The sequence below is a fragment of the Alexandromys fortis genome, unplaced genomic scaffold, assembly GCF_014885135.2.
Source record: "Alexandromys fortis isolate MF-2015 unplaced genomic scaffold, M_Fortis_MF-2015_v1.1 scaffold_45, whole genome shotgun sequence".
Lineage (NCBI taxonomy): Eukaryota > Metazoa > Chordata > Mammalia > Rodentia > Cricetidae > Alexandromys > Alexandromys fortis.
This window is the reverse complement of record NW_026067926.1, coordinates 10,098,423-10,124,351: the sequence shown is the minus strand read 5'-3', so window position 1 is coordinate 10,124,351 and position 25,929 is coordinate 10,098,423. Positions and strand designations below refer to the sequence as shown.

The 25,929-nt window shown below is 43.8% G+C and overlaps 1 protein-coding gene across 13 annotated transcripts in view; it reads right to left on the bottom strand.

The window, feature by feature from the left end:
* Positions 1-217: 217 nt before the first annotated feature.
* The window catches only part of Sox6 (SRY-box transcription factor 6), a 550,414-nt gene continuing 524,702 nt past the window's right edge, over positions 218-25,929 (bottom strand). For 10 of the 13 annotated variants that reach the window (XM_050143179.1, XM_050143183.1, XM_050143189.1 and 7 more), the window contains 3 exons: positions 18,793-19,026; positions 15,982-16,198; positions 218-5,211 (listed from right to left, as the gene is read on the bottom strand). In XM_050143179.1, coding sequence (XP_049999136.1) covers positions 4,908-5,211; positions 15,982-16,198; positions 18,793-19,026 — 755 coding nt within the window. In that variant the 3' untranslated portion in view covers positions 218-4,907. The remainder of the gene's footprint in view (positions 5,212-15,981; positions 16,199-18,792; positions 19,027-25,929) is intronic. The other 3 variants (XM_050143185.1, XM_050143186.1, XM_050143191.1) reach the window with 1 other exon arrangement.

Here is a 25,929-nt window from a genome sequence, read left to right as displayed (position 1 = left end):
TTACGTAGTAACAGCTTAGAGGCTTGGATAGGGTGATTCAAAATGGTACACGGCAAATACAAGAATGAGCCAAAACAAGTGCTCAGCTATTTTGTATCCTAATGTGCTACGGGCTGGAGGAGGATACAAGAGGACTTTAGTGAGTGAGTGAGTGAGTGAGTGAGTGAGTGAGTGAGAGAGAGAGAGAGAGAGAGAGCGCATTTTCACATATGTTTGTGACAGACAACGGGGGATGCACATTATCAGACCTGTAATCTGTAGCAATGACAAATGCTTGCACATCCCCAGACTCCAAGAGTGCCCACACTGAAGCCCTGCTCTATGCCTGCTCTTCCGTGGAAATAAGACACCAGCAAGGAACATCACCTACTGCCTTCCTCCTGCTCCTTGGTCTACAGAAGGGAATCTGCAGGAAGCCTTACTCTCATCCTGCGCCAAGTTACTCCATCTCTGCCCTCAAGCATCCCTGGTGCCAGTTTATAAGTGCTTGGAAATGATGGGATGGGGACAAAAGAGATCCTTGCTTGCATGTCATGATTTTCAGTCTATTTTTGACGTGCAGAGCCATGAGCAAGCATGTGTGGCGTCAGAAGCAATGTGATTGGCAGGAGAAATAGCTGCTTCCGAAGAAGCCGTGTCAGGGGTAGAGGACCTAAATAAATGCAGTGCAAGTGAGACAGTGAGGTCACCACTGTCATTATCCATTCAGAGGGAGCTGACGTGCCAGCCCCATCCTTGGAGGAATCGTGGACCCCAGGCAAGGATACATCTGGCGATGCTGTCACTGTGTTGGTAACGAGGAAGACCCCGCCATCATCTCAGTCTCTTCCTCTGGACACAGCTCTGCTGTTGTTGGCACTTGGTACAGGGCTTCTATGGCTCAAAACTATGAAGGAATCCTTGGCTCCTTTCCCTAAGGAGCTGGGAAAGTCAACTTATCGAAAAGGAGTGACTAGAGGGACAGCCTCCGGGGTGGATCATGTGACCAGGCCATGTTTCTTCTGAGGGAGGTGCCCATCCCCAGAAAAGCAGGCTTTACCCGAGCCTGCTCTCAGCTCTAAAGGGATCACACCCTTCTTTAGCACTGCTGGCTCCCATGGGGCTGATGTCCAGAGGAGGCCAGCATTTGACAAGCGGGCTCTGTGAGCCCACACCTGAATTTAGAAGATGGCCTAGGAGTCTGTGTCAAGACCTTGGCGAAGGGATTCAGGCCCAGGACAGAATAGAAGGTATCAAATACCAAACGAGGCAAACCCGAAAGGCTGAGAGAGTGTTTGCAAAAACAACATGGCCTGGAACTTGCCAATGATGAAGAGAAATTGCCAACCAGGCGTCTTGTGTTCACGGATGGGCCTTCTCTCTCTCTGTCCCCTTTCTATCCCATAGAGCCCGTACACTAAAAAGAGGATTGTCTGACAATACCACTATTCCCAGGCGATGAAGGAAAGCATGATCCTGATCTTGGGAGTTCTTTCCTGGAAACAAACCTGGGTTATTATTTAAAGCTAGTGTAAAAGAGGGGACGCTGCAGGAAGGTGACTTTAGAACCCCTTGACTGGTACCATGAGGTTTATACTAATACCGCAGACAGATTTTTACCTCTAAAATGCAACTCCTGACTTTCTCCTAGCTCTGCTGGAAACTGAGTGTGTGCAAGGATCTTCTTTCTTTATAGAAAGTCCTCGGCTTCCCATAAGGAAAAAGGGGGAGGTCTTAGTGGGGGACCAGGGGGCTCGGGACTGCATGAGAACCAGGCAGGGGTCCTGCTGTCTTGGCCGAGGATGGACACTGCCTCACTGGAGCTGACAGCTCTCTGTCCATACTAAATCTGCCTGGCCAGCTTTTAGTGTGGAGCAACACATACGGATAAAGAATAGAAAGAAGATACATAACTTATATGTCACTAGGAACTCATGAACCAAAAATAAATTCTATTTCTATGTTATATTTACACAATTAGAAAACTCTAAAAATGAGATGGTGAAGTCATAAAAACTCTGTTTAAGCCCCACTGATGTAAGCGATCTCTGTGATTGTCATTCTCGTTCCCATGGATATTTAGAGCCAAATGTGGCTAATAAATAGAACAAACTGTGTACGCACAAAATTTAGATTAGAATACAGCATCACTGTCTGAGCCAATGAGAGACGTTCCCACCCAGTCATTCCCAGACAACCTTTGTGTTTGAGAATATGGCTAGAAGTTACTGGACCCAGTGCCGAGGCAGAGTTGGAGCTGACACGAAGTTCCTACACACATGTATTTTGCATAAATAAATGAAATAACAAGACATAAAAATGACTCAGATCCGGCAACTGTGAGGCAAGCCCACACGAGTCGAGACAGATGACTTTTGTTCATGGAGTTTCCATACCAGCTTCACATTAGTCAGTGATAAAAATACCATTTATATCCAGTGCTTGTAACACTTACGAAACAGCATCTGTGAGTGTGTGTGGTTTTTGTTTGTTTGTTTTTTCTCTCTTTTTTAAGCAAATCAAGTTTCAATCCTAAAGAACAGTCCTTTGTTCTCCACCAGCCCAGAATATTATTTTGGCATGGTCATAAAAACAAACAAAATTAACTACTATGCTAAATGTTTGCCTTTGTGCAAAATTAATTACATACAATACAATGCTAGCCATATAACACTCTACCTATACAGCACAATTTAAAAAACAAAAACAAAAAAACAAAACAAACTTACCAGTGAGAGCAGAAGCCAAAGAGAAAGGAAGAAGCATGAGGAGGAATTGAGGAGAGACAGAGAGTCCAAGAAATCAGTAAGACATAATAAATACTCATTTTGTTTTTGAAAAGTGACCTCCTCCTCATATGAAATCAATGTACAATAACAAAGTTCCATTCCCCAATCAATATTAAGAACAAAACATTCCTATCAGTACCTTAAACAGCCTATGGAGAGCACTCACAGCGAATGGCAGGGCTGCTCATCTCTTGGCTAGACCTATTTATTGCTAGTAGGTATGGCCTGGAGCACTCTTTAAATAAATATGAAGTTTTACTACTTTCTTCCAAGTGACAAAATGGCTCAAAAAAAAAAAAAAAAAAAAAAAAAACCTGATGGAGCTGTTCTTTGTCCTGACGCTCAGATTCTGGGCTGCCCTGTCCACTGACTCACTCCCAAGGAAGGGCTCTGGGTAAGGCTCCTGTAAGCAACCAGGCCTACGTCAGGAAGGTCAAAGTTACAACATAGTAGAACCACCTGCAGTGAGGAGATGGGACAGGAAGCCTGTGCCTCCCAGCCCAGCAGCACGTCTCTGGAGCAGATCACCTCATCTCCGAGCAGCCTCTCAGACATGAGGTCTGCCAGCGGAGCGGGTGGACCACCCCAGCAGCCATCTGTCTGTCCTACTGGCTATCAGCTCTCTCATGCTTGCCCTTCCCCGTGGTTTCCCTTTGCCCTTGTCTTTGTGTTGAGGCCTCTAACATCCTGGAAATTTTGCACAGATCTCCATGGATGTGCCAGTCAGGACCAGCTCCCCCAGTAAAAGTGACAGCAGGCCAGCTCCACTCCACTGTAGACCCCTGTGTGGCTTCAGAGTGGCTGTGAGAGGCTCCTTGACTGGCGGTGACTGCTGCTGACCTTCACTGCTGAGTGGAACTCAGGTTCTACTGTTCACTGAAAACTGAATGAAGGAGGAACTCCAGGCAAAGACCTGAGCTCACAGCGACTCACAGGGGCATACATGTTTACATGTAAGACACCTTTGACCCAGATAGACACTCATCTTTAAAAACAACAACATATGCATTTACTAGCATCAATTCAGAAATGTTTCCAGGGGCTCTGGGGACATGAGATTGCTATGTACATCTTTTGTATCCAGCAGGAAAATATAGGTGAAAGGGCAAGGAGGGCAAAACAAAAAAGAAAAATTATTAAATTAATGCCACCAATAATTTTTAAAATAAATAGTAAGTGGACCCTTGACATTCTGGAATGAATAAATTATTTAAGAGAACAATGTGTTAAGATTGAATGTCAGGGTGAAAGGCAGGGGAGAATGGATGTAGTGAAAGGCAGTCTCAGGCAGGGAGACCACCGTGTCGTGTCTGGTGTGGAGACTGCTCTGACGCGTGTCGTCCCACGCCACACACTGATGGCACGTCAAGAGGCAAACACAATTGGGTTCATGCACTGTGGCAGCCTTGCTCATTCCTTACAATATCTTGTCTCCAGATTCCTGAGTACTTCACCATTTTCTGGGAAAAAAAAAAGTGTGGTTTGCTATTTTATTTTAAGATGCCAAAGATTGTCTAAGACTTTGCAGTGTCTCCGGTAAGACTTTCAAAATAGTTAAGATTCAAAAGTTATGAAAAAAGTTTGGCACATTCAAAGTTGAATTCTACACATGGAAAAAAAAATGGAATTCTGAGGCCTTTTGAACATGTTCTATATGCAGCCGCACACACCGTGGACTTGTCCGGTCTCACAATACGAAATCCTCAGTTGTTCTCTAAAGTGATTCAGAATAAAAACACATTCACAACCTGTAGCCGGCACAGCATACCTGAGTGAGAATGTTTAACCCCATCTAAAACAGTAACTTAAACCCTTTGTCAACATCCCAAAGAAAAATAGTAAGACAGAAATGTAAGACTTGAAAGACGGCGATGGGCGGAGATAAGTTTCCAAGTCCCGGTGTCTCATATTTAATACGTCTTCACCTAAATAAACAACAACAGTAACGGTAACGACAAAAACTCAAGTTTATGAAAACTCAGGAAAACTTAATCTGTCTCACACGTTACGAAGCGATTAAGACCACTCTGCTGATGTATGGTGGAGCCACAAATGCATGCGGGCTCTTTAAGAACTTTGTTGTTGTTGGGGAAAGGGGGTGAAATGTCAGAGTGTTCTAATTCAGCAAACAAAAGCTCCTCAGTTGGCACTGACAGGCTCTGGGGCCTCGTTTTCGCTGCTATAGTCTGATTTGGGATCATCTTCGTAGTCGTCATAGGCTTCCATTTCATCCTCTCCATTAATCATGTCGTTCCCGGCCAGGCTTGCGCCGTCCATCTTCATACCATACGTGCTCTGGATGACAGGGAGGCTGGGCTCTGGGCTGGCGGAGGTGCTAGAGCAGTCAGATGTCATCTGAGGTGATGGTGTGGTCGTAGCCATAGTAATAGCACCAGGATACACAACACCTGTTCCTGTGGTGATGGGAATCTGAGGCTGTTGCCTGTATAGATTCAGAGACAAAATGAAAGAGGGGGAATTCTTTATAGGTTCTCACATGAGATCGGGACTTCCTAACCCACATTCCCCAAACCAGGCCCTCTGTAGCATGTCAGGGGCCAGAAGTGACAACAACCTTCCTTGGAAGAATCCCTGGGCTGTCCTGATGCTGTGGCTGGTGGTTAAATAATACAACGCAGCAATCTGCTGACAGCTTCCCAACATAAAGGCAGAACTTTCAACTTGGCAAATTTCACTAAGCTCAGATCACACTTGGCATTGGGTCGGGCACAAATGCTGCAGTTAAGACCACAACAGTCCATGTGAGACCATTTTAAAAGAGACGAGAGTGTTTTTTTTTTTAAATAGTCAAGAGGAACGGGCATATTGTAATGATACTCTTAAGAGGGTTGGTGTCATCTTCAACTTAGTTTGAGGACTACAGATGAAAGAGAAAAATGGGAAAGGACCTGGCAAGTCGCAAATAGTCAGATTTGGCAGCTTTCCTTCCTTCTCTGTTCTAATGTGTACTTGATGGAGCTGGACTTGCCAGGCCAGGATCCTTCCAGAATAGTCATCTCAGATGCCACTGCTTCTGAGGCAGAGGATGGAGCCGGGGTGGGAGGATGCGGTAATAAAGAGCAGTGAGCTTTGCACCCTAATAATAAGATGCGCCAGGCATGCCGCTCCTGCTACATCCCAGAAGAGGCCAAGTCACACCAGATCACTCACAGATCACACACAGGGCTTCATACCGTGTCCCCAGCTCAAACAAGCCAGCCGATCTTGTGAAGGTCGTGCTCTCCTGTGCAGGAAGAGCTGCCACTGTGTGCCTCCTTTCACCCTGCCCACAAGAATTAAACTTGCACCAAGCTCAGACACTATCTCTGAGGTGACATTTTCAACTATGTAAAATTTATCAAATGAGTCTCAGTGAATTTGGGCAGCAGATTATAGTCAACATACACCTCAAGTATCATTGTTATAAGCTCTTGCTGAGCTGTGGTATTCATGTTTGTAAAAATGGGGTCAAGGTGTTCTGGAAGGCCCTCCTACCTGCTGGAACCAAGGCTTTTAGTCACCTGTCACCTGGGCAAACGGCCTTCTCATTGGCCTTCCACATCAGCAAGACTTTCTATGCACCCCACTCTCAGGAAACTGGGGCCAGCTGGTCAGGGACACCCCAGGATGGTGTCATTTCCTCGCAGAGACCTCCACTCTCTTTTTGTAGGAGAAAGGCCAAGACGCCTGGAAATGTATGCTTACATTTAGGGACCTTCAGCCACCATGGGGTGTCCCCTAATTCTTTAACCCTTTACTAATATAACGTATGTTGCGTGATTATAACACATACCTAGATAGATAAATAGATAGACAGACAGACAGATAGTTATAACTTCATTCAACGAACATAACCACCCCTTGAATGTTTACTGCTCCTGAGAAGACATGAGTTGACAACTCAGCAGCACCTATCTGAGCTGGCACTGACCCTGGACTTGACATTAATCCAGGTCCTATGATTCCTATGTTGAATCTGATCTCCTGAAGAAAGCAAGTGACAGGAGAAACTCCTGTATCTGTAGATGCACCTACAAAACCCCGCTCCCTCTCAAATTCTAAAAACCTATGCTTCTTGATTCTTAAATTTGGGATACAGTTGCACAAATTTAATTTCATGCTAATATTCCCAGGGGATACTGTATTACATTTATTTTGGATAATTATAATAGAATTATTTTTGCCTTAAATTGCAAGTGTAGATAGAACACTCGCCTACAATATTGGCCCATTTTACAGATTTCCTAGTGTTACAGCTATTCTAAACTTTTCAGACCAACATAAACTATCAAATGGTATATTTTCTTTAAATACAGAAAACGTGCTTTTCACAAGAACAGGTGGTTGCTTTTTGAAATTAAATTAAAATATCTGTGTTTTGTGTGTGTGTGTTATTTTTATGTCTTAAATAAATGTAAGTTGAGCCCAAAGTCTGGTTATTGGTTCTGTAGAGCCCTCTCCTAACCTAACTTTCTTTGCACTCCTGGGATTCTTCCATGGTTCACTGCTATGCTCCTCCCCCGGCCTCTGCTCCACCTTCCACCTCTCTAAAAGTTGCTTTACTAGAGGTCTGGAGATGGGGTCACTCCCTCCCTGCTCTGACAGGCAGGCACCCAGATGAACTTGAGCAGAGAAAATGCAGTTCCCTGCTTCCGCTCCTTACCTTTACAATGTGAGTTTTGTACTGGTCTCTGGTGTTGTCCTGACAGCGGCATAAGCTCCTTCTCCCAGCCCACACCTCTCTCTCCTAGACAGCCCTTGAATACTTTCAACACTCATCAAATACCTGACTTCCCTCTCTGAGATGATGGTCTGACTTTCCATTGCATGTGGCAATGAGACACAGCAAGAAGAGACGTTCTGCATGCTCCCACCATCACACTGCCTCACCGGTGTTTCTGAGCCCAACACTCTGCTTGCACTGTGCATGTTTAGTGAATTCTGAATCTGACACAGAGATTTCTTGTTTGTCCACTGAGCCTATTTTCCACGGCTTACTACCTCTCTCCTCCTCTAGCTACGGCTCTACTTACTCTGATGTTCTAAAAGAACTCAAGAACGCTGTCTCTCTCCATTTTTTCCTCTCAGTTCTTCCTTAGTCCCATTTCAATTTCTCCTGACATTGTACTGAAACAACTCAGGAGCACACTAATAATCTCCAAAATACTACATCCAAAATCAGCTTGATCCCAAATCCAATACTGTGGCATTAAATATATAGTGTCTGTGTGCTGATAATGCCAAAGTTTGTATCTCTAAGCAAGTACCTTCCTCCTAAACTCTTTCTCTCTCGGTCTGTCTGTCTGTCTGTCTGTCTCTCTCTCTCTCTCTCTCTCACACACACACACACACACACTCACAGACACACACTCACACACACTCTCACACACACTCACACAACACTCTCACACACACATACACACACACACACTCACACTCGCATGTGCTTTTATTTGGATGTTAAAGGCTATCTCAGTCTTACAAGTGCAAAACCAAACTCCTAGTCATTCTCTGGATTTCCAGCCTTCAGTGGCCATTCTGATCTTGGCTAACAAATACTTCCCATCTTTCCAGTTCCTCAAGCCAATTCTTAATAAGAGTCCTTTCAAGTACTGCAGCTAATCCATTAGCAAACCATGTACGGTCTCCATCAGGAAAATGTCTAGAATCTACTTCTTGGCACCTCTACTCCTACACACCTGGTCAAACCACCATCAATTCAAGCATGATTTATCCTAGGAGCTCAGCCTCTTTCTAACAGGCTGCTCCTCCTCAGACAAGTTTCAACACAGTGACTAGAGTGATCCTGTCAAAGCCCAGCATCTTTTTTGCTTTGTTTTTAATTCTTCAAAGCCTTCTTCTGTGCCCAGAGTCAAATTCAGCTTCACAATGGCCTATAAGGTCTTTCACAGTTTGGCTCTCTGTCATCTCTCTGACATCCACAATTCTTCCCACTGATTCCCTCTGCTCTGCTCCCGTCTTCTTGAATGAGCAGGCATAGTTATATCTGGAGACTTGGAGGGCTGTGTCTCCTCTGCCCACTTGCTGCACAGCTTGCTTCCTCACCTGCTCAGTTCTCACTCCCTCAGGAAAATACTGGGGCTACCCTAACCACTGCACCAGCCTCCAAAACACTCTGCCACTGTCCCTTTCCTGTTTTATTGTTCTCTGAAGGTGCTTGTATCTATTTCATACTTATTCATTCATTGATTGATTGAATGTAACTTCATAAGGACAGGACTCTTCATTAATATAGCTCCAGAGTCCAGGACATGCCCGACACAGAGAACACGCAGTAAATACATAGAGTTAGTGATTCCCTGATGCTGTTCTGTTGAATACATTGAGTTGGTGGATGAGGGGACAGACCAGTGAATGGGAGGGAAAAAAATGGAAAAATGTAAGTAGTATCTCAGACAAGAAAAGAAATGAGAATAGAAGTCTGAGAAGGATGGTGGTGGCACATACCTTTAATCCCAGCACTAGGAAGGCAGAGGCAGGAAGATCTAGATAAGCATTTCATCATTCCATACTGTAAACACCACCCATACTGTGGCTGGTGTACAAACTACTGTCAGCCAACCCAGTGTGGTAGTTTGAATGTAATTGGCTCCCATAATCTCTTAGGCAGAGGTACCATTTGGAGGGGTGGCTTTGTTGGAATGGGTATGGCCTTGTTGGAGGAAGTGTGACACTGTGGGGGAGGGCTTTGGGGATTTCTATGCTCAGTATCACAAATGACTTCCTGTTGCCTGCAAGATGTATCTCAGTTTTTTCTCCAGTACCATATCTGCCTGCATGCTTTCATGCTCCCCACCATGATGATAAACTATCAGCAAACCCCCTCAATTAAATGTTTTCCTTATAAGAGTTGTGGTCATGGTGTCACTTCACAGCAATAGTAACTCTAAGACAGAAGTTGGTACTAGGGACTGGAGTATTGTTGTGATAGGTTGGACCATGTGTTTGTTTAGAGTAATAACGGACTTTAATACTTAAAAAGCTTTAACCACTACTAATGGGCCATACTAAGAGGAGCATGGGAGACAGAGGTGCAAAGAGTTATTTGAACTGTCAGGGGCTCATTCAAGAGGTTTCAGAGAAGAATCTTAGTATGTTGCCTAGAGATCATTTCTGTAATGTTTTGGTGAAGAAAGTGGCTGTCTTTTGTCCGTGTTCAAAGACTCTGCTAAAGTGAAGAGTTTTGAATTAATTCCATTGGCAGAGGAACTCTCAAAACAGCCTCGTATAGACTCTGTCTTGTGGTTACTAGTGTCCATGCTTATGAAGATTTATAATGAAAAGGAGCAAGCTAAGCAGGGCAAATTACAAAATGTAAATTTTTAGGATCCCACGTGGCTAAATTTCCAATTTGTAAAAAGGAACTAGAGAAAAACTTAGAGCTGGGTGTGGAGGGACACACCTTCAATCTCAGCACTAGGAAGGCAGAGGCTGGCAGATCTCTAAGTCTGAAGGCAGCCTGGTCAGCAGAGCAAGTTTCAGCACAGCCACGGCAGTGAAAGACAGAAAGCTGGTGAAGACATAATTGAACAAAAGGACCATGTTCCAGTCCCAGGAAGTAGCAGAACTTGGCAGCTTCAGCCATGTGGTTCTGGGATTAGAGTTAAGGATAGAAGAAAGGTGCTTTAGAATAAAGGCTGCTGAGGCCAGGCATGTGTCAGGGGTGTCCCTGAATGGGGGCCAGGCATGAGTCAGGGGCCTCCCTAATGGAGGCCTAGTAAAGAAGCAATTGCATGAAGCTGTAAAGTCGAAGCCTGGACTGTCAAGGAGACCCCAAGATGTTAGAGGTGCCAGAGTCATGGGACACCTGCCAAGGAGAGCTGCTAACAGGGAGTGTGGAACCAGCCCAAGAGAAAGAAGAGCGTTGCAGTCAAGAAAGCTGAATGGGATTGGAGATCTGAGGAGCATTTCAACATCAGACATGGAGACGCAGAGTCTGGAGTTTGCTCAGCTGGCTTTCGGTCTTGCTTTGGTCCAGTATTTCTCACTATGCTCCCTTCCCTGCGTTTTGGAATGGTAATGTATATCTTGTGCCATCATTTGTTGGAAGTATGTGATCTGGGTTTTGATGTTGATTTTACAATTAGGAGATTGCATGAGTCTCGGGAAAGACTTTGGACTTTGAAACAAATTTGAGACTGTTATTGACTATGTGGCTTCTGAAATTTTGCATTATAATATTGTTACAAGTTTATGGAAGCCAGGGAATGGAATGTGGTAGCTTGGATGTAATTGGTCCTCATAATCTCATAGGGAGTGGCACTACTAGGAGGTGTGGCCTTTTTGGAGGAAGTGTGTTATTGTGGGGGCAGGTTTCGAGGTTTCCTATACTCGGGATACTGCCTAGTGTCACAGTTGACTTCCTGTTGCCTGCAAAATGTAGGACTCGCAGCTACTCCAGCACCACATCTGCCCGTATGCCGCCTTTTTCCCTGCCATGATGATAATGGACTGAACTTCTGAAACTGTAAGCAAGCCCTCTCAATGAAATGTTTTCCTTATAATAGTTGCCAAGGTCACGGTGTTTCTTCAAAGCAATAGTAACCCTAACTAAGACACACGGTCATGCATGTATCTGGCTTCTTTAGCCATGCACTGCTCTGAAGACTCTTGTCTATAGGAACAATGCCTGTGCTTTGGTGATTTAGTACAGAACTGGGCATCTTGCTGGTTCCTAACAGGCTCTTAGCAATTGACTGGTTAATCAATAAACAAACTGAAAAAAATCAGCAAGCAGCATCAATCAGATTCCTGATTGTCTATCAGGAATCACTTTCCTAGAGAGCACTTTTCCTTCCTTTACAGATCAATTTCAAAGTCAAAATTCAAACACTGCAGATTTCACAGACAGAAGTAGCTGGCAGGCCTTGGGCTCTACAAATAATAAATGTGTGCATCAAAATAGAAGCTGAAGATGTCTTGGAAGTATCTGCATACAGCTACAGGAACGGAGTTGGCCAAGAACAGAGTAGTACCTGGGCTGGGTAGAGATCAGCACTGAGACATGGTTTTTAAATCACAAGAGTAGTTCTGGAATAGTCTAGCTCTGCCAAATATAAAAGGATTAGATGTTTACACTGGCAAAGCCCTATGACTGCTTACCCTTAGACCCTGTCAAGGTCTGTAAGTGGAGGCAACAGGGCTCAGCTCATGAGAATGTGATCTGAGCATGACTCTGTGGCTGATTCCCAGATCACTCAGGGCACAATTATCTAGGAAAACAATACTTCTAATGTAGTATGAAATAAATATCTGACACATAGATTTTTCTGAAATAACATGTCTCCATCCTACACAGTGTTTTGGCATTTTCCATTCGCCAAGCCCTTCAATCTTCCAAGGGACTCGTGTTATTGGTGCCATAGCCATCCTTACTCTACATCTAGAAAACTGGCAGGCAAAGAGCTTAAGGACGATTTGGGGCTTCTGAAGAACAAAGATCCACACATGCTAGTATAATGATGAAAACACAGTCCAGCGTCGGAGCCGGTATCGGAGCCGGCATGGGAGCTGGCACGGGTTAACTGGAGTCCATGTCTTCACTACCATCCTACGTGGGCTCTAACTGTGAGGTTCATACAATGTAAAGGCAAACCTGCATTAAACCCATATCAGCCTGACTTACGTCTCAACAACGCACCTGACTATGTGCCTTGGACAAGTGGTTTCATGTCTACCAACACACTGCCTGTCAGTCCTCAAGTAGTGATGGTGTCTATTTAATACATTTGATATGTTTTCAATAACCTATATTCTTCACTCAGCAAAGCACATCACATACTACGAGTACTCGATCCTTTTCCAGCACTGCTGCTGACAAACATCCCACTTGGATACATTGCAGAATCTGTGGAATTTCCTACTTGTTCAGGGGTAAATCACTAAACATGTTCCAAATAAAAGGCAGTTTTAGCAATGATTCCTGAGAAAAATATAACATGGATGCCACATAGGCCTCATTGACCATCAATTCTGTATTCATAGAATGATCACAAAATCCTGCTACTTAATCTGCCATTTGAAGGAGTTAAATCCCATGTAAGAGGAAACTAACTCTTATATATTATTGACCGAACTTCTTTGTAACAGCTAAGCTTTCTGACTCAGCAGTTACAGTTGTGGAGTCGCTGAAATGCACAGAAATGTCAAGTAATGTGTGTGCTATGACTGGCTTGGAAAGGATGCATTGCTTTTCAAAATCAGCTAGAAAAATCCATCTTGCCCCATCAAGACGTCAATAGTAATCTTTGAGTTTTTGTTTGTTTTGCTTTCTGCTTCTCTGGTTGTAACCTTAGAGCTAATGAAGATCACTTTCCAAAGCTGATCCTATCTATCAGATTTAATGCTTTTTTTTAACCATTTTTTAATTTACCAATCTATCAGATTTAACTATTTAAAAGAAAACACAAATCTGTAATACGCAGGGATAACACCTAGCTTTGTGTAGCAGATATCCCTGGAACTGGAAAGAGGAAAGCAGTTAGCACTGGGAATTAAGAACGAGCCTGGTGGTGGTGGTACCCTCCTTTAGTCCCAGCACTCAGACAGCCAGGGCTACACAAAGAAACCCTCTTTTAAAAAACAAAACATCCCAGCACTCGGGAGGCAGAGGCAGGCGGATCTCTGTGAGTTCGAGACCAGCCTGGTCTACAGAGCTAGTTCCAGGACAGGCTCCAAAGCCACAGAGAAACCCTGTCTCGAAAAACCAAAAAAAAATTAAATAAATAAATAAAAAACAAACAAACAAACAAACAAACAAAACCCACACAAACAAAACACAAAACCAGGATGGATGCTCTGGCCATTGCCTGTCCTCTCGCAGCACTCTTCACTCCAGAGACTGAAGTTACCCGTCTTCCACACGTCCTCCTGCCCTGTCAGGAGCAGCTCAGCCCCTGCAGCTCACATCAGCACACCCCGCAGTCATGTACTGCACTGATTTCAGGGTCCACGAGCACTTTGCAAACTGCATGGCTATGCTCATGTCTGCTCCAGAAGAGCTTATGAAGCACCTTGTGAGGAAATATGGTAAGGGGGGCTTCTTTGCTGTTGGGATGACAGAGGTGAAGACCTGGAGTTGAGCTTTCATGTCTCTTCACCTTTGGGAACCATGGGGGCTCTCTTCCTGGATCTTATTTAAAGGATTATGGATTGTGTGACTTGGGTATAGAAAACACCTAGTGCAATGTGGGCACCCAATACACCGTAGATGTCACTAAGTCATCTGAGGGTCAGGGAGTTACCGATATATTATGTCTCAAAGAAATCACCAGTCTGCACCAGTATGTACTAGTATTTGGATACAGACCTATTTAAATATATTCTGTAGCAAAACTAAGTTAAATACCATTGCTACAACTCGTCTGTTCAAATAAGTGTCAGGAGACAAACAGTACTTCTGATAACCTTTCAGACTGTGGTCAAAGGGACCCACCGAGTATCACTCAACACACAGGGGCATAAGAAGGCCAGGAATCACAAAAGCTCTCAAATTTAAACTTTTCAAAAGATAAATACAGTCTCAGGGATGCAGTACCAGGTTAAACACACAAGATGTTTATCATGCAGTCTTAAATCCATATTGTGTTAAAATGAGTAGCCTACTGAAAGGGCGCTGTGAACCTGTATTTTTCACAAATCGTCTCATTACCATGTGAATGGTCCAATTACATTGCATTGTACATTTTGTGTTAAAAGCATTATTTCAAAAGGCACAAACACTCATAGCACAGAAGTATTTGATAAGCCCTTTTCTGTAACATCTTCATTTATTAACATGTTAGAATCTTCTATTAATAAGGTGGGACAATTCCCTTTATCCCTGAAAAGGTCTGTTTGCCGGAGTCTAGAGAAACTCACTGGTGAACTAGGGTGCTAGATAGTTTTGCTGGGGTAGTGGATACATAGTAAGTCAAACTGCAGATCCTGGCTTTCCAGCTACTGTCCTGAGTACTGTCTTCTGGAAGTTCTGCCTTCTTGAATAGTCTCAGTGATGACACAGGATGCCTGCTGTCGTTCCTCCCATTTCACATGGGAGGAAATGGAAACTGGGTAAAGGTAAGGGCCCTACCCAAGTAGTTGGCAGGGTCAGCAGTTACTGCCCAGTCATCAAACCTCAATGCCCCAGTTCTCCCCAAGACCCCGGCACAGCACACGTAGAAGACTTTTAGTAACTTCCCAAGTGTGCTCTGTTCATTATTTGAATTTATTTCACCCTTTTAAACATGTGCTTCGAAGACCAGCATGTTCCATTGGGGTTTCCCTTGGAGCATCCTTAAACATAAAGAGCATCTCACCTCCCCTGGAAGGTCTCCCTCTTTGCTCCTTTAAGTAGAACTCTCTTACTTGGCCAGGGCACCGCTTCCTTCTCCTTCACATGTCCAGCTAATGTGGCTTCCTTTCTGTTTCCTCGGCTCCTCTCTCTCATCTCTCTCCTAGGATTCTCCCTCTGCCTGCAGCCACAGCCTCTGTCTCCAGAGTGCCTCCCCCACACCCATAGGCTGCTAAGGTCTGTGTGCTGGAATCTCCAGGCATCTGCCCATTTATCCTGACTACTGTGGTCAGGAGGGGCCGCTTTTGAATGCAGACAGCCCGTCAGCCAAGTCGAAATTTATACCAGAAATCTATTACCTAATTTTTAAACAAAATGACATGAAATCAGACTTGAAGATATCAAAAACATGCCCAGTTTCTGATTTAAGCAAGAAAATCCACATTGTTACTGCTTCCACCACAGGATAATTTACTGCAACAGGAGTTCTGGATACGATGCCAAAAATGAGGTCTTCTAACCAATGTCAAGGCCAATTATCTTGTGGTAGATCCCACAACAAAAGCAGACCATTGTGACTACAGTCAGAAGCACCACCAGAGAAGCCGGGAAGCTGTGGGGAGTTCTAAGAGGCAGTTTTTACTTTTTCTCTCTGTGTGTCTATCTAAATAAACTACCAGGAACTCTGTGTGTGGGCACTGGCTATATCGGGTGAGCATGGAAGACATGCGATCAGCAGGTTTGTGCAGAGTGGGGGCAGGAGACAAGCTGTAGGCTTGTGACAGGGCAGAGTCCCATAGCCGTGACCTCCACAGGTCACAATCCTCTCTTCACTAACCTTTTCCCAAACTCACACGCCAGGAGCATCCTATGGCTCTTTCCTGGGAAGGGGAGGGTGGGTCTCCACTCAGGACTACGTACCCAACAGTGAAGAACTGTCTCATCTCCTGCCTCCGGGAGCGCATCAGTTGCTTATACTCTCCAATCCGGAGCTTCTTGCCATCCACGATGCACGTGCGTTTCGGCCGAGGTTTGTACTTGTAATTTGGGTACTTCTCTAGGTGGATCTTGCTTAGCCGGGCCTGTTCTTCATAGTAAGGTTGCTTCTCCTGGTTGGACATGGATTTCCAGCGAGATCCTAAACATGAAATTAGCCTTAAATATATAAGCGGTCATGGCGATGGCGACATGTTCCAGATCTAAATGACTGGTCATTTCTCCCATTACTTCACTGCCTTTGCTCAGGAGCTCCTGTTACTACCCACGGCTGAGCCTCCCAACTTGTTCTTTAAACTACAGAGCCCCCCCCCCCAAAAAAAACCAAGAGCAAAGTCTACAATGTATTTATTGTATTTTTTCTTTCAATATTTTATGGACTGGTGATATTATGTTTTTTGTGTACATATACATGGGTGTTCAGGTGTGTCAGAGGACATCTTTGGGAAATTAGTTCTTTCCTTCCACTTTTGAGGATTAAACTTAGGTCACCTCACCAGGCTTATGAGACAAGTATCTTTGCCTTCTGAGCCAGCCCTATTGTGCAACTGTAAAATGGCTTTGCTGCCATAGCCAAGAGCTTCCCTGATTAGCTGTCTTTCAGCTTCCACCTCTCTCTCCTCTGCCCTCTTCTCTCTCTCCCCAAGGGTTAACAGCACAAACCTTCAAAGCATGCTTCTGAGATTGACAGAATTCTTCTCAGAAACTTGAATCTGTCCCACACTCCAAGCCTCTTTAGGCACATGCTAGCATTCTTACATATATAGATACCTCCCCTGTGCACTGTCACCTCTAGGGTGACACACCTCTACTTAAAAGGTTGTAGCTATAGAAGGGGAAGGGCAGTTGAAGTCATATGCACCATTCTCAAATTCTATAAATGATCACTCAAAGATGAACTAATAAGAGCACAGAGTTTTTAAAGTATGGTTTATACAGGAAGAAGGAAAAGTATTCCCTTCTCTAATACTGTTTACAAAGAATTGTCTAAACACTTGACAGAGAAGGGATGTGTTTTTTCACATGTATTGAATTGCATTTTTGTGTCTGGTGGATAAAGTGGTCACAGCTGTGCAGACTGGATGTTAGCAGTTCTTCAGTGGCGAGTCTTCACACATAAACAAATGGCGAAGTTGTACAAATAGTCTCAGTAGCCAGCAATACCCTGGTTTGCTCTCACAGCATCCCTGTCCTTTCCTGATGGTTGCATGAAATTGTGCAGACCCCGTGGCTGTGCCAATCAGCTTGTTATGCTGGCTGCCAGCAACGTGGGGCCCCAGGTTAGGATTCCTGGCACCCTTGAAATGTGAAATGCTCGTGCATAACAGTTTACATTTTAATGAATATACTTTTCATGTTCCTCATCATGTTTTCACAGGATGCATATCAATAATAGAGATTCTTCAAGGCTGCCAAGATGGAAACAGAGGGCGTCTATGCCCATCTGAAAGCTTACAAATGCTGCTACCGAAAAGGCAAGAAACAAACATGGAGTTATCAGCAGCTGTGCGGCTGGAGTAACACTGATTTCTTTTATGTCTTTGAATTTNTATATTCTACCCATTAGGAACATTTTAGCTTGTATTTAAATTAAAAAGAATATCACTCCTCTGCCTATCTCTGAAACCCTAAAATTGAAGTTTCTCTAAATGGAAGTGATATTTAGCACTTGTTTTAGAATTCAAAAGTACCAAACAAAAAGGAAAAAGCCCGTGTTTCCATGTTCTACCTCTATTTGGTCCAAAGTATGTTTTAAATTTTCTTAGAGGCTCTTGCCTCGAAATGTCTCAGAATCAAGTTAAATCATTTATTTTGTGACAAAACACGTGTATTTGTGTATGCCCAGATCACTGGTATTTACTCAGGTTAAATATTTATTGCTCTTGAACAAAACATTTAAAGAATTAAAGCCACAGTTTAAGCCTGGTGCTTTCCAGCATCTTACGCAGCTCCTTCGGGCTCTGTTCTACAGTGGCGGCTTAAACAGAACAGGGCCGTCTGTGTTTCTTCTCTCTAAAGAGGAAACATGTTGACTGTGATGCTGCATGTTGAATAAAATATGTTCAATATGTTGAGCACAACAGCTCCAAACTGTGTAATGTATGCTAGCAGGCTTACCCTGATGGTCTAAGGCTTGAGTTTAAGCTGGGAACGTGCAGGACCGTGCTGGAGAAGCAGGGCTCTGCCCTGAGGTTGCAGCTCAGCACATGGCTATAATGTGAACTAGGCATGCAGTGTCAGATTAAATCTAGCTTTAGTTTACAAGCCGTCAAGTTATCATTAGAGACAGTGTTCTGCACCCATGAATTTCACACCATTTGGGAGGCACCCCTTGTACTTGGCGAATTCTGCCAGTGACCATGTGAACCTGGGAGAACTCACCAAGTAGAACCACTACCTGTAAAATCTGTCTGTCCTTGTGAGTCCTGTGATCTCACTCAATAGTTGCTAAATTTACAAGGTGAGCACACCACTCTAAGAAGTTCAGCTCTAAATTAAAGTGCTTAGCCAGGCTTACCCTAGTGATAATTCTGTCCGAGAAGAACGTTTGCAGGCCTTGTCTTAACAGACACAACAACCCTTCACCTAAACTGTGGTGTGGTGGCACTCTGAGGCTGCTGTGGGCACTTGCCTTAATTTCATTTGCCCTAGCAAACGGTTTCTCTTAGGAGGTCACTTCTGCCCGTTTTCCACCCTTGCATCCACCCCACCCTCCTTGTAGGCCGTAGCACTCGCCTAAGATTTTGCTAATGTTGGAGTTATGCATGTCAGGGAAAGCCTGAAGAATTTTCCTCCTTTCGTCCTTCGCCCAAACCATGAACGCATTCATTGGTCGCTTGATGTGAGGCTCGCTGCTGGCACGGCCGCGGGCATCCCTGTAGACGCGTGCTTCAGCCACAGTGGCGCCTCCTGTTGGCCAACAATAATACTGCTGTAGTTTAGCTGCAGAGCCATTCATTGCTTTGCTTCCTGTGATGTTAGGGTAGGAAGAACAAGATGAGGAAAGCATTATTATGAGGGCATACCACACATTTGTGCCTGGCTCCATTGCTGTCCCCAGCCCTGCCTGTCTTCTGTTCTAAGAGGTCTTTCAGAAGCAGACAGTTTTAAACGATGTTTCCACAAGCCCTGCTGACACAGTGCCAGAGACAGGAGGCTGAGCTGATCTTGCATGTTGTTCTCCACACCACACACTACATCGGTTGCAAGTGGTAAGGAAATACGATTGGTGGGCTCCCCTGATACAAAGCTTTCCTTCAAAAGCCACCTCTTACCAATCATTTCTAAAAATCTGCGACTTCAAACTATGTGTGTCCCCAAATGTGCCCCTGAGGCCTTCTACTCCTCCAAGCTAGATGCACTATCTTTTTTTTTTAAATATTTACTTATTCATTTATTTATTTATTATGCATACAATATTCTGTCTATGTGTATGCCTGAAGGCCAGAAGAGGGCATCGGACCTCATTACAGATGGTTGTGAGCCACCATGTGGTTGCTGGGAATTGAACTCAGGACCTTTGGAAGAACAGGCAATGCTCTTAACCTCTGAGCCATCTCTCCAGCCCAAGATGCACTATCTTTTAAGTCGTATTCAATTGTTGCTGCTTCAGGAATGAATTAATTCAATCAAATGCACTCATTGAGCAATCACTTATGAGGGAAGCTTTATGCACTGTGGATAAAAAGGTGGATAAAGCCTTCGAGAAGCTCACAGTCAGGAAGGCAGACAGTTATGACTGGCTATGTGGAAAATAGGGCAAGACTGGAATGAGCAGGGCACCTCCCATGTCCTGGGAGGCATGACATCAGCTGATCCTGGAAGGAGGAACTGGAATCAGCAGGTAAGTGAGGGAGGGGATAAAAGGCAACCAGGAAGGGCATTCAGGTTACAAGAGCAGCCATGACGGTGAGGATCTCCATTCAGGATGCACTGGCCCCTCTGGCTGCCAGGCTCACACCCTGAAGTAATTATTGCTTATGTGACTGCTTCCTTCTGACAGTTCCACTCCATCCCTGGAACATGAAATCCCTAAAGTCAGAAATTCTCTTATTTTCATACTTGTATATCGGTAATTCCCAAACAACATAGTAAATACTAAGTAAAAGGTAACTGGTCTTCAATTCATATGCAAAAATAGTAGACTATTAAATACCTGATATGTTTCTGTTGATAAAAAGGATTTCTTTATTGTTTACAAAACCTTGACACTTTCTGAAGACCTAACTTATTAGCACACTGGAGAGACAACTCCTTCAGGACAGGGTGGGGGCAGAAGCTTGACTTGCAGCTGGAGTCCTGGAATCTGGTGATGTATCTGGCACACAGAATTCTAATTCCTAGTGTGTGTTAAATGAACGAGTGAATGAGGCTCTGGCTTCTTCATACACCCCACGAGTGCGACACACTGGTGTGTGCTTTGCCTTATCTTAACTACCGCTCTCTGTGTAGATTGAGAACCTCTATGGTGAAATGTGGAGTAGGTACAATTGATAGCTTCAGTCAGTGTTTCTACTATACAAACTAGAAATCCTGTACCCCCCTTCCCAAATTCAGTATGAATTAAAACCAACACCTCCCTTTTCTAGAACAATCCATTCAGTGCAAGCACTGGGATTTTGCAGGAGCAACACGCCCCATCAATCTCTGGTCCTTCTGTCCTATTTCCAGATACCTTGCTTAAGGAGCAATTTGTTTGTGTCAAAGCCAGTAATAAATTAGGACATTAAGAGGTGCTATTATTTGGAAAATATGGTCATCATTTACTACAGACAAAAGATAGGATAAAAGAATGGAATTTGGCTAATATTGTGGATTTTTCCCTCAAAATGAAGAAGGGCAGTGAGGCCACTTTCTGAAGATGATGAAAAAAATAACACACATTTTATAAAGAGCCCTTTCTCAAGCGCACTAGACAGAATGATGCGTTACTCAGAAAGGCTCAGGTCCCAGGATGCATAACTAATATGCTACCTTTTTGCCACCATACCCACAGTACATTAATTTCATTTAAAATGCACTGACCATACAGGATAAATTGATTTCACTTTCCGTGGGGTTGACAGCCATGTTTATTGTGCAGTGAAATGCAGTGTAGCTTCCAGCTGACAATATCCATCAACATGGGGCAATATGCTGACTGCTGGGCCAGATGAAGGCATGCATTACTCTGGATGCGTAACACTCATTCAGATACGACAGTGTCTTCTTCTGAGGATCACTGTGGTGATTTACGACACCCTTGGTGCCATTACTTTACAACTGACATGGATGCAGCAATTTATATACTGGCATGTGTACACATAAAAGGAGACAGGTTTGTGGAAAATGTCAGATGTGAAAGCAGTTCAGTATTATTCTAAGTTAACTGTTATGCCACAGGTGATTAACACTCGGGACCTAATTTTACTGCTGGATTTTCTCTCTACTAGAAAAACCCAAGAGCCAGCTTCTCACTTCTTCCTTTGCAATGGTATTCCATGGTGAATGAGATGTTTTGCCCTCCCATAGATTGGCAGAAATCATGGTGGGACTTTAGAACTTAGTCCAGAGACCATCTATCCCATACCACACTACTGATACCGATATTGATTATTCTAGATTTGTGCCCAGTTCTCTCTCTTCTGTTTTTCTTCTTCTTCCCAGCCCCACTTCTCTTTTCCCCCTCTCCTAAGGCTGCTACACTGCCTTAGCTTATTCTTCTTTTAGGAGCTCCAGTGGTATTCTGCATCTTTTAAGCCACATAAATCAGCTTCTCCCTCCACCAAAGACTTTTGCCTTTCCCAGCATGCACCACTTTTACCATGAGTCCTAGAGAGGAACTTTAGAGCTCCAAGGATAAATCCAGACTGAAAAAATCTGAGCCCAGTGCATACTCCTATAAAACGGAAAGTAAGAACAAGACGGGCAGAACTTGAAGATGCTGGTCTGTGTCACCCTCCCTGCCCCTTCTCTTCTCTCTTTTTCTTGTCACCTCTTTTCTCTTCCAGAAGGAATGAACTGAAAAATGAAGGGTTATCTCAAACTGGGAGTTCTGTTAGGAAGAACCAAGATTTTGGAAGAAGAGACTTATCCTAGGAGAGCAAAGCTTAAAATCATGAACTGGACCTGATTTCTGACCAGCTGTTACTGCACTGTGACTTTTAATATTGTTCAGATGTGCTGTGCCCAGGCCCCGCTGCAAACCCCAGCTAGACATAGGTGTTTTGCCTGGCTTCCTTCCTCATCCTCCACTTCCTTCTCCTCTTCGTGTTCACATCCGTTCTCTCCCGACTTCCAAATCTCCTAAGGTAACCCACGAACATAGATGATGTCTGAGATGTCACTCTCCTTAACTACTGCTGATACCCTAGAAAGAGGATGTCCTTCCCCAGACCTTACAATACCCTGACTTGTGTTCAGGTTCACAGAGGAAACAGTGATAAACTACAGATGCTTCACAGGGACGTGCTGAGGGCATCTTGGATTGTCATGTTTTTGCAGTGGCTGCACCTCACACAGCTTCTATGAAGCTGTCTAGAGCTCCCTATGCAGAAAGATGCTTTCCAGCAAAGACTTCCTGGGCCCGCCTTTTTGATAGGAAACGTCTCTCGTGTCACTTTCTTTTTTACTGAAAGATGAAACTCTTCTATCACTTGAGCTTTAGCTCGAGATTTGGAAAAAATGGGGCGAGGATTTCACAAGGATGTGAGAGGTGGGCGGAGTCTTAAAAAGTTTACTAAACTTCTGTAAAATCTTCCTTAAAATGCAAGAGGATTGGGGACTGTTGTAGCCCTAGAAATAAACACATGCACTATACACGCATGTATAAATTCAGAGCAAAATGGAAATTACATTTTAAAAAGTCCCTTTTTAAAGATAGAAAATGTTTTTACAGAACACTATACATTATTTTCAAAAGATATCCTATCAATCTATATATTAGAAACCCCAAATTGATCTGTTTTAAGTAACTTCTAAATTATATATATATATCAAGTATGCCGTGGCCTATTCATTTTTTGAAGATATCATTAAGTACATAAAGACTAGTGATCCCTGATGATCACTCAGTGCTGCATGAGGGACTTCTACCAGTGGAGAAAAGATTTGTGAAGTCAAGAGGCTCGCACCGAAAGTGGCTGGAAGGAGCCTAGACTCACAGCGATGTATCCCATCCCGGGACCACAGCTTCCCTGCTGACTTTGAGTCTTTACTGGGCCAGCATCAGCAGCCCTAAGGACAGCAAATGAAGGCCAGGACAGCAGCACCTCCCAGGAGACTGAAGATCCTGTCTGCTGGGACCTCCTGCTCTGTACAGTATCCCTGCACCAAGGGGCCTGTGTTGGTTAACTCAGCCTTCATCTCTAGAGAAGGCTGTGCAAGTACAAAATTTCAGGTAAACAAAGGAATATGCAGGGAGAGGATGGAAGCTGCCAAGACAAAGATTTCCTTAGGAAGCTGTGAAGTGAGTGATTTAGAGAGGACAGAAAGCTGAGTTTTTCCAGGTGGGTTGTTAACAAGGCCCAGTTCACCATCACAGCCTGTGGCAATGGTCCTGAACTAACCTTACAAAGGGGCCTTCCTGGGTAAATCCCAGCGGCTGTCTGGGGGAGTGAGTGTTCAGTGTGGGGTTTGTATATACAAAGTTTTCTCTAGGAAGACATTCTGGATGTTTCTATACTGTGCTTGGTAATCACCCACACACGAATTCAGTAAATTCTCACAACAAATTCTCTGTACGGGAAGCACCAGGATAGGCCTTCCCAGAGCTAACTAGCACAGGCACTAGTTTGGATAGCAGAAGGGCACCGGGTTAAAAGCTAGACACCAGTGCTAACAAAAGTGATCTCAGAGCACTGTGAAAGGGCATCCTTGGGGTGCGCGGAGGTCATCATGACAGACCTGAGAGATAAAGCTCAGCTTGAACCCTTCAAGAAGGGCAGGATTCGGTGAGCATGGTGTCAAAGTGCCCCAGGGAATCAGTAAAAGACACAGACTTGCATCTGGAGCACAGAAAGACGCTGGCATTGGCTGGGGTTTCTGGAGAAGGAGGGGCACACTAACAGATGAAACTTGAAAAATAAACAGCGCTGGATTGCTAAGCACCTTGAATACCAACCTCAGAAACCTCTAAGGTATTTAAGCTGAGGAGAGCAAATGTATTCTAGAGATCAAAGCAGAAGCTAAATGAGCGAATCCCACCAGTGATTAACTGGGAGCACATGAGGAAGAGAGAAGGACGGTGCCTAAATACTTTCTGAAGGCTTTTAGAACTTACATTTTGTCAGACCGAATGAAAAAGACTGGCATGAAGCAAATCTGCCCTGGCATCTAGTAGTAGCAGAGAGCTTTCATCTGACCAAACCTGAAGGAGATAAACACTTGAAACTCGGCAGCAATCTGAAGACACCAGAGGGCTATCAAAACCCAGCAGAAACTGTGGAGGACTTTATCCCAGAAGGAAGGGAATTTCATGTAATGAAATCCTGTTTTTGCAGATTTTCCACATGGAGATACTTCCCAGTGCACATGCACAGAATGGCTAGATGCAAACAGAAACCCTGTCAATGCTGCTGATGGTGTAAGAACAGGCTGTGGCTTCTGGTTCAGAACCCCGAATTCCACAGGTAAAGGTAAAGGGCGAGAGCTCTCAGGTTTTTAACATATGAATGGTAAAGAGATTAACTGTGGGACAACAACAGCACAGTGGTTCAGGAAACTAAAGTGACAAAAATTTAACTGTAAGAACACACCCTCCCTCCGAGACACCATTCGAAATACAGGTGCAGAGCAGAGGGAGGCTCTCAGCACAGGGGAGGCAGGCATGGAGAAGCAACATGGAAGCAGGATGTTTTTAAAATGTCGATTATATGATCTAAACCCATCACACAGTCAGGCTAGAAAAAACTAGTCAAATAACTAAATTTTAATTTAGAGATTTTCCAGAATGAAAACCAATGAAATACAAGAGAGACACAATAAAAATAATTTTTAAAACATGAAGACTTAGTAATTTGAAAAAAATCAATAAAATTGGCATACCTATTTCAGACTAATCAACAGAGAGAGAAAAAAATAAAACATCAATATTTACATTGAAAGAGGGAATTTCGCTATGGGTCCTAGTCACATTAAAAAGACAATAAAGGGATATTATCAATGATTGAATTTTTATCAACCTGACAATTTAGATGAAATGAACAAATTGCCTGAAATTTGTTACTAAAATTCATTCAGTAAGTAGAAAGCATGAATTCTCTGAGAGCTCAGGAAGGTATTTTAACTTATACGCTAGAAACCTCCCTGAAAAATCTAATCCTTGTTTTCCTAGTGACATGATTCACAGGGAGATTCCGTCATGTGAGAGGATGATGAGCATCAGCATCCCCAACGCAAGGACAGAGAAAGAAGGAGCACCAGACAATCAACAGGGCAACTCAGGAACGTAAGATTAGTTTAAAACTTAAAACTCAGACAATAACCTCCCTTGTACCCAAACAAAGAGGAGAACATGAGCAACACAGATTCAGACCCTGGCGCTGACGAAATCTAACGTTCTCTCAGGACAAAGGGACTCAAGAAGGTAGAACAGCAGAGAACTTTGTCATTCTGTTCAATTCATTTAAGAAGCCTACACATTAGAGTACTATGCTGCAGTAAAAAACAATGACTTCTCGAATTTTGCATGCAAATGGATGGAAATAGAAAACACTATCCTGAGCGAGGTAACCCAGACCCAAAAAGATGAACATGGGATGTACTCACTCATAATTGGTTTCATAAATAAAGGTCACAGAGTGTATACCTGGTGAACCTAAAGAAGCTAAATAAGAAGGTGAACCCAAGGAAAATCATATAGTTATCCTCTTGGCTATGGGAAGTAGACAAAAT